The 9,540-nt window shown below is 37.4% G+C and overlaps 1 protein-coding gene across 8 annotated transcripts in view; it reads left to right on the plus strand.

Annotated features, from left to right (window-relative positions):
- LOC101986322 (putative RNA-binding protein Luc7-like 2) overlaps positions 1-9,540 on the plus strand; it is a 58,515-nt gene that overhangs the window by 33,277 nt on the left and 15,698 nt on the right. For all 8 annotated transcript variants that reach the window (XM_005365841.2, XM_005365843.2, XM_013353251.2 and 5 more), the window contains 3 exons: positions 4,628-4,771; positions 7,928-8,104; positions 8,988-9,079. In XM_005365841.2, coding sequence (XP_005365898.1) covers positions 4,628-4,771; positions 7,928-8,104; positions 8,988-9,079 — 413 coding nt within the window. The remainder of the gene's footprint in view (positions 1-4,627; positions 4,772-7,927; positions 8,105-8,987; positions 9,080-9,540) is intronic.

The following is a 9,540-nucleotide window of genomic DNA, read 5'->3' on the forward strand; positions in this document are numbered from 1 at the left end:
GAGGGCACCAGATCTCATTACAGATGGTTGTGAGCCACCATGTGGTTGCTGGGAATTGAACTCAGGACCTTTGGAAGAGCAGGCTGCGCTCTTAACCTCTGAGCCATCTCTCCAGCCCCCTCTGCTATATATTTTTAAGTTTTAGATTTATTTTATGTGTATGAATGCTGTGCTTGCCTGAGTGTGCCAGGATCATACATGGTATCTGTGGAGGCCAGAAGAGACAGCATCATCAGGTCTTCTGGGATTAGAGTTCCAGATAGCTGTGAGACACATGTGAATGTTGGGAACTAAACCGAGGTCTTCTACAAGAAAAGCAAGTGCTCTTGACTGCTGGCCAGTCTCTCCCAGCCCCCATGAGTGATTCATTTTGTATACTTAAATTCTTTGTACATCTTGGATTTATTTTGCTGTAAGAAACAGGTAGCTGGGGCTGGAGAGATGGCTCAGAGCTTAAGAGCATTGCCTGCTCTTCCAGAGGTCCTGAGTTCAATTCCCAACAACCATTTGGTGGCTCACAGCCATCTGTAATGAGATCTGGTGCCCTCTTCTGACCAGCAAGCATACATACATACAGAACACTGTATAATAAATAAATAAATAAATAAATCTTTTTTTTTTTTTAAGGAAGAAAAACATTAATTAAAAAAAAACAGCCAAAATACCTCCTTCATCTATACTATACCAACAGTATTTCTTGATAAGGTCATTGTTATTTTCACTACTTTAGGATACTATATTTGACTTCACGAAATGAAAGTAGATTTTTGCTATGATTTAAAAGGTGATAGTCACTCTGCCTGTGTTATTTTGTTGGAGTTCTTATTTGGCCAGTTAAGTTCAGTGCGTGCAGAATAAATTTCTATTGTTATTTGATGTATGTACTAATCTGTTTTCTTTTGCTATGATAAAATCACCAGGATCAAGGTAACTAATTTGGATGTGAAGTTCATCATCATAATGGCAGGGTGGGGTGGGGTAGAGGTGGAGAAGCGGGCTGCCATCAAGTGAGCTTATATCTTAAAAGACAAGCAAGAGGCAGAGAGAACTAACCCTAGTGGCATACTTCTTCCAACAAGGCCACACTTCTTAAACTTTTATGACCAGGATTACCAACTGGGGTCTGAGTCTTCAAGTGCTTGAGAATATGTAGGATATCTCTTCAAACCACCACAGTTGAACATTTAATTTTCTTCCTTTCATTTTTGGAGAAATGAGTTTTGTAGCACTAATTGTCCTGGAATTCTGTAGACCTGCCTGGACTTAAACTCGGAGGTCTGCATGCCTTTGTCTTCTAAGTGCTGTGATTAAAGGTGTGCGCCACTATGCCTTGCTTTAAAGTTTACTTTTATTACTATTTAGCTATAAATATTAAATATACCTCAAACTAAATACAACTTTGTTAGATTTTTTTTTCTGGTGTAAGCATTGTTAAATTTCTTAATGGTGTATTTCATCTTTACTATAAAAATTTGAAAACCGCAGAATACAGACAGTTATCTAAATATTGAGAAATAACTCTTGTTGACATTATAATGGTCTTACATGGTGTGTGTGGGATGTGGGCATGCCTGTCATCAAAGATTAGCTTTCAGGAGTGGTTCTTTCCTATCGTGTATCCTGGAGATAGAACTCGGGTCATTAGGCTTAGTAGCAATCAAGTCATATTTATGACTTAACCATTTCTCTTTGGTTGGTTGTATTTTTGAGATACGATCTTGGCTGTATTGCTTTGGTTGACTTGACACATGCTATGTCACTCAAACTGGTCTTGAGTTTGTTATTCTGCTCCAGTCTTCCAAGTACTGAGATTACAGGGGTTCACTGCTATATTATTACTGGGTGTTTGTTTTCTGTTGTTGCTTTGTTTTTTTTTAATATTTATTTATTTATATGATATTCTGTCTGTGTGTATGTCTGCAGGCCAGAAGAGGGCACCAGACCTCATTACAGATGGTTGTGAGCCACCATGTGGTTATTTTTATAATTACTAGAAATCCAGGGCCTCACACATTCTAGCCATATGTTTTATTACTAACAATTCTTCAACTTTGTGTTTTTCTTGTTTTAGGGTTGGGCTGCAGAGAGGAGTATAGCAGATTCAACCCAGTGCTTTCTACATAATAGGAAAGCACTTATGTGCTTAGGGCTTCATTCCTTACCAAAAATACAGTGTTTAGTAAAAATATTTCTGGATAACATTGACTTTGTGGCAGTAATTGTTTTGTATTAAATTTTCTAGGCCATGGATCATCTGCAGTCCTTCATTGCAGATTGTGATCGAAGAACTGAAGTGTCTAAGAAAAGATTAGCAGAAACTCAGGAAGAAATAAGTGCTGAAGTGGCAGCAAAGGTAAGAATTTTAGTCATTTCATTAGTTCAAATATGCTTGTTTTTTTTTTTTTTTTTGTTATTATTGTTCGAGATGCCTTTTTTGCCTAGGCTGTTCTGGTGCTCACTTTGTAGACCAGAGTAGCTTCAAACTCATAGAGACCTGCCTGCTTCTGCCTTTGCCTCCCAAATGCTGGGATTATAGAGTATAGTTTTAATTTTAAAATATGTATTTAATTTTAATCTTATTCACTCCATTTTTAAAAAATTTTCGCTCTTGTATATTTGAGACAGGGTCTCACTGTGTAGTCTGTGGCTGACTAGGAACTTACTATATGGCCAGGCTGCTCTTTTACTCAGAAATCTACCTGCCTCTGCCTCTGAGTGCTAAGGTTAATAAAGGCATATGCCACCATGCTAGGCTCATTCCAACTTTTTGATTTTTCAGTAATTAGATAGTAAACTTAAATAGGGAATTCTCTGGAATTGTTTTTACTTACTTAAATGCTAACTAATATAGCGATCATATAACAAAGTAACACTGATAATTATGTTTTATTCAGAATTGCCAGTCATACATGCATTCATTTGTATGTGATAAATATATGTATAGTTCCTTCCTTCTTTCATTTATTTAGTTTTTGAGAGGATTTTTCTGTAGTCCCAGCTTTCCTGTAACTAGCTCTGTATACCATGCTGGCCTTGAACTCACAGAGAACTTCCTGTCTTTGCTTTTTTAGGTTTTGTGTATACAGTGTTCAGCCTACTTGTATACCTGTTGTATACCTGCAGGCCAGAAGAGAGCATCTCATTCATTACATATGGTTGTGAGCCACAATGTGGTTGCTGGGAATTGAACTCAGGACTTTTGGAAGAGCAACCAGTGCTCTTAACCGCTGAGCCATCTCTCTCTCCAGCTTCATGAGTGAATCAGAACCCCTGAAACTGAAGTTAAATTGTGAACCACCTGATAGGGATGCAGGGTGCTGAACCTGGGTTCTCTTAAGCGTTGAAAGAGTTCTTAACCACTGAACTATCTATCCAGTTTCTTGATTCTTTTGTTATTAAAACACATAAGCTTGTGTAGCTACCTCCACAGTTTAAGATACTGAAGTAGCAATGAAAATAATTTTATGGCTGGGGTCATCACGATATGAGAAACATATTGTGGCAATATTAGAAAGGTTGAGAACTACTGATATAAGGGATTGTGTATCTCATGCTTAAGCTGTCTACCAGTGGTTAGGTTCTACGAACCTGTATTGGTTATAACCTCGAACATAGTGACTCAAACTGTATAATAGATCAGTTAGAGTAAACTTGATTGCACAGTACTCTTGTCTTAGCAGTCATGTCCTGGCACATGTTTTATAGTCAGCTGGAGGCTGCTGAGATATTCTTTGAGAGCTAAACTAATCATTTTCTCTTAGTAGTTGCAGAGGCAGAAGCATCATACTCAGTTATGCCATGATTTTCAAGCCTTTTCTTAGGACATGCTTGTTCTCCATTGCTACAGTAAAAGCAAATGTACGAGTAAGTTTAGAATCAAAGTACAATTGTGGGTGCATATGTAAGGAGGATTGAAGATCTTTGGTTAAATTATCAGTGTTAATTTAAAGAAAGCATCACTTTGATAAAGAATAATCATAAAAGAGTTGGGACCCTTGAAGAAAGGAATGTCTTCTTGGATTTTGGACACTTTAAGAAGTAAATATTATTGGAATACTACTTTGTTACGATCGAATGTTTCTATTAAGTTAAACTTTTATTTATAAGTGTGGTGTTGTACTTGCGCTATATAATGAGTCCGAAATACATTGTTTTGCTCCTTTCAATTTTTTTTAATGTTATGGTTCTTTTGTGTATGTGTGTGTGTTTTGCTTGTGAGTATGTCTGTGCATCATAAACGGGCCTAGTGCCTGTGGAGATCAAAATAAGGCATTGGGTTTCCTGGAACTGAAGTTATAAATGGTTGCTAGCTGCAATGTGGGTGCTGGGAATTGAACTTAGATTCTCTAGAAGAGCAGCCAGTGATCTTAACTGCCGAGTCATCTTTTCAACCCTTCATTCTGTTTTTCTTTATTTTTTTTAAAGATTTATTTATTTATTATGTATACAATATTCTGTCTCTGTGTATGCCTGCAGGCCAGAAGAGGGCACCAGACCCCGTTACAGATGGTTGTGAGCCACCATGTGGTTGCTGGGAATTGAACTCAGGACCTTTGGAAGAGCAGGCAGTGCTCTTAACCACTGAGCCATCTCTTCATTCATGATATTCTCTTTTGTTTTTTTCCAGGCTGAACGTGTTCATGAGTTAAATGAAGAAATAGGTAAATTGTTGGCCAAAGTGGAACAACTAGGAGCTGAAGGAAATGTGGAAGAATCTCAGAAAGTCATGGATGAAGTGGAGAAAGCACGAGCAAAGAAAAGAGAAGCAGAGGTAAAATTTGTTTGTTTGTTTGTTTGTTGGGGGGGGGGGGTTGGTTCTGTTTTGAGACAAAGTGTTACTGTGAGACCCAGCCATCTTAGAGTTAAGTTCTTAATAGTGGTAAAATGTTAGTGTCTGTACTTCTTATAGAACATATATTTAACTGGAAATTATTCAAAATTTTATTAAAGGAAATTAAAACAATTCAGAAATGTTTAATTGCTATTATAATGTTGGGTTTTGTTTTAAAGTAGCTTTTGGAAAATTGGAGCCATTGCTATATTGAAATTTATAACTCAAATGTAATCAAACCAATTACCCACATAAAACAAACACACCTTTAGACAATGTGCTACCTACCCTTTTCCTCAGTAGTTGTTGTTTTTTTATTTTTCGAGACAGGGTTTCTCTGTGGCTTTGGAGCCTGTCCTGGAACTAGCTCTGTAGACCAGGCTGGTCTTGAACTCACAGAGATCTGCCTGCCTCTGCCTCCCGAGTGCTGGGATTAAAGGCGTGCGCCACCATCGCCCGGCTTCCTCAGTAGTTTTACTTACCTAACAGTATCATCTGCTTTTACCTTGGGGGGTCCTTCTCTGGTTCATATTTTGTATAGGTAAAGATTCTAGCATCATGTAAACAAATTCTGTTATGATTGGTATACCCCATGATATGTAGAAACTCAAATATATTTTGTGGAGATAGTGGAATAGTCTTTTTCAGTAGTTTCTATTGGACTTACAAACTGATGACATCTAGACTGCTTCATGATGATCTCTGTCTTTTCAACTCTGGGCAGTAAGCTTTTTTTTTTAATTCTTAAATATCAAATTTAAAATATTTTCATGCTTAGAAGTGCAGAGTTGCAGATGAAGTGATTCACACCTGCAATCCCAGCAGTTGAAAAGCAGAGTAAGAGGATCATAGATTTGTAACCAACCTATCTATTGAGACCCCATCTTGAAAAAGAAAAAGATGGCAAGATCTGTTGTGACAAGATTAAAAATGAAGCCCTATCATTCAAACTAATGTTGGGTACATACTGTTTTTACTTCTGTTCTGTTCTTGTACTCTGGTTCTTCATACCAGTGTGGAAAAACAGCAAAAGGAAGCAATTTTAGTAAGTTCTTTAGCATATTATATATCTGAATGTAAGAATTTAGTACAGGAAGGAGGATAAAAGGAAGAAGACATTGTTCCTTATAGCACCTGTATAACACCCATATCATATGATGACCCTCAGACATTAAAGAAAATATTATCTGGAGGAAGAGAAAGGCCTATGACATTGAATGCACTTTAGTTATTTTCACATAATTCCTCTTTCTTGGAGTTTAACCTGGGGCTTCATGCAAGCAGGCAGGGTAAGCACTCAACCATTGAGCTTATATTCACACCCCGCTTTTTTTTTTTTTTTTTCAAGACAGGGTTTCTCTGTGTAGCCCTAGTTTTAGAACTGGGAGATTTGCCTGCCTCTGCATTCCAAGTGCTGGGATTAAAGATGTGTGACCCCACTGTCTATTTTATCCCCCTTTTAAAATTTCCTTTTGAGACAGAACAGGACCTTGAAGCTGCTCAGTGTAGCCTTAAACTTATGATTTCCCCTGTCTTCATAGTTTGTGTAATTTCTGATGATAATAGCAATTCTCCCATTGTGAAGTGTTTTCCTTTTGTGATTAGTTAAGTACCTTATTTATAATTTGAAATTAAGTACCCCCCTTAAAAAGTCTTAATTGTTTAATATATATGAGTGTTTTGCTTACACACACACACACACACACACACACACACACACACACACACACACACACATATGTACTTTGTACATACCTGATGCTCATAGGCTGGAAGAAGGCAGTATACAATTTAGGGTTGGAGTTATGATAGTTGTAAGCTGCAATTTGACTTCCAAGCATAGAACATCTGGATGGAGTAAGTAGCCAGTGCTCTTAACCACTAAGCCATCCTTTATAATATTTTTAAATTTATAGGTTATATTATCCATTGATGATTCATGTGTGTGTGTGTGTGTGTGTGCCTGTGTGTACATAAATACATATTCTCACGTGTGGGTCCATGTTCATGTATATACATATGTGAAAAACAGAGGATAACCCCAGGATCTGTCTGCCTTTTATTTTGAGACATAGTCTCTCAATGGCTTGAAATTTGCCTGGTAGGTAACCTGACTAGCCAGCCACTCAGTTCTAGAGATCTATCCACTTGTCTTAAACTCCTCGTTATTGAGATTACGAGCACACACTACCGTGCTGTCATTTAGAGGAAAGGGCTTGTGGTGTGTAGGTGAGCAGACAACTTCTAAGAATCAGTTTTTTTTCTTCCACCTTGGGTTTTCTTTTACAATGTGGGTCTTAGGAATTTTACTTCAGTGATCAGGCTTAACAACAAGTGTCTTTACCCCCTAATCCATTTTTCCAGCTTTGCCTGGCAGCTTTTTGTTTTTTTAACTTTGGTTACAGGGATCAAACTCAGGTCTTAAGGCTTGTAAATTAAGCACTTACAATTGAGTTCTTAGCCCCTTCATTGGTGATTTCTTCTTTGATCTTTTAATTCTCTTTTAAAGAACTCTGTACATTTTTATCCAGCTATTTTTATCAATATTATTCTAGCTAAAGCTACTTAGGATTGGAAAATGTTCTTAACTGCCATAAAGAAAAGAACAGAATCATCTTAGTAAACGAAAGGAGGATAGTGAATTGGCAAATTTACCAGTATGTATTGTTCATCGATGAACACCATGTCAGTGTTTGGCAACAACTCATCGGAATCCTGATGAATATTAACCTTTCATCTGTTGTCTTGGGGAGGGGGAGTGAAGGATAGATGAATTTTTGATCTTCAACAGAGCTCTCAACGACTTTGAAAACATTTTGTTTTTGTTTTTTTAAATTTTTATTTATTTATTATGTATACATAGTCTGTCTGTGTGTATGCCTGCAAGCCAGAAGAGGGCACCAGACCTCATTACAGATCGTTGTGAGCCACCATGTGGTTGCTGGGAATTGAACTCAGGACCTTTGGAAGAGCAGGCAATGCTCTTAACCACTGAGCCATCTCTCCAGCCCCTGAAAACATTTTGTGTGTATACATTATATTTTCTTACAGAACTTTTAAGGACATTTGTGTGATCATTGTTTTTCTTTTATTTAGGAAGTTTATCGGAATTCTATGCCAGCTTCCAGTTTCCAGCAGCAGAAACTTCGAGTCTGTGAAGTTTGTTCCGCATATTTAGGTCTTCATGATAATGACAGGCGACTTGCTGATCATTTTGGGGGTAAACTGCACCTGGGATTTATTGAAATAAGAGAGAAACTCGAAGAATTAAAGGTACATTGCATAAATATTGCTTACTTTATCCTGGTTAACCTAGTTCTTTTACTCTGTATCTGTTTTCTTTGGTTTCATTGACTAGGTCTTTTCTGTGTAGCTCTGGTTCATCTTGAACTACTGACAGTTCTCTTGTCTCAGCCTCCCTAGTATTGTAATTACAGTTAGTTTTTGAACAGTACTGTGCTGAGAAACAGAAGGTCATGTAGATGTGATTTAAAAAAAAAAAAAGATTTTATGTGTACATTGTTCTGTCTGCGTGCCAGAAGAAGGCATTGGATCTTATTGTAGATGGTATTGAGCCACCATGTGGTTGTTGGGAATTGAACTCTGGACCTCTGGAAGAACAATCCTTTCTTCAGCCTGTAGTTATGAGTTTTGTTTTTTTTTGTTTTTTTTTTCTTTTTTTAAAAAAATATTTATTTATTTATTATGTATACAGTTTTCTGTCTGTATGTATGTCTGCAGGCCAGAAGAGGGCACCAGATCTCATTATAGATGGTTGTGAGCCACCATGTGGTTGCCAGGAATTGAACTCAGGACCTTTGGAAGAGCAGCAGGCAGTGCTCTAAACCACTGAGCCATCTCTCCAGCCCTTTTTTTTTTTTTTTTCAATGTTAACTAAGGAATGATGGGGGACGGACTAAACTCACTGGTAGCATCCTTGCCTTTCATGCTTGGAAAAAGACAAATCATGATGAAATAAAGTTTTAACATGTTTTTCACAATTCTGGAAAGCTAACTTAGAAGGCTAATAATTGTACATGACAAAATTTTAAATTGGGTTAGTTGTATTATATGAGAAACCAGATAGAGTTTATTTAAATAATTAAGGATTTGTCCAGTAAATTTACAACTGGTTTTTAAATTATTCATTTTAAAGAGAGTTGTAGCTGAGAAGCAGGAGAAAAGAAACCAGGAACGTCTGAAACGAAGAGAAGAGAGGGAGAGAGAAGAACGGGAAAAACTGAGGAGGTATGTTTGGGTCAGAAATAGTACATGTGTTTGAAACTCAGTCTCTAGCCTAAAGGGTATATGACTTGAAGATGCTATTAAACTGGTTCTGGACATAGAAATTTAGAGATTTTTGCCTTTAAAGAATGTTGTTACCATGCAAGCTGGGCATTATATTACTCAATCCCAGAAGGTGGAAAGTGGAAGGCAAAAACCAGTTCCCAAAAGTTGTCCTCTGACCTCTAAGAGCATGCCATGGCATACTGTGTCACATGGGGGTGTGCAAAATAAATTAAAATTAATAATTAGAAACAAAACAATTAGAAATATTAAGTTGTGTGAATATAGAATGAGGCAGTCAAACACATTTATCAAAGGTTTAGAAAAAGCCGGGCGGTGTTGGCGCACGCCTTTAATCCCAGCACTCGGGAGGCAGAGGCAGGTGGATCTCTGTGAGTTCGAGACCAGCCTGGTCTACAGAG

Source organism: Microtus ochrogaster, unplaced genomic scaffold (genome assembly GCF_000317375.1).
Source record: "Microtus ochrogaster isolate Prairie Vole_2 unplaced genomic scaffold, MicOch1.0 UNK4, whole genome shotgun sequence".
Lineage (NCBI taxonomy): Eukaryota > Metazoa > Chordata > Mammalia > Rodentia > Cricetidae > Microtus > Microtus ochrogaster.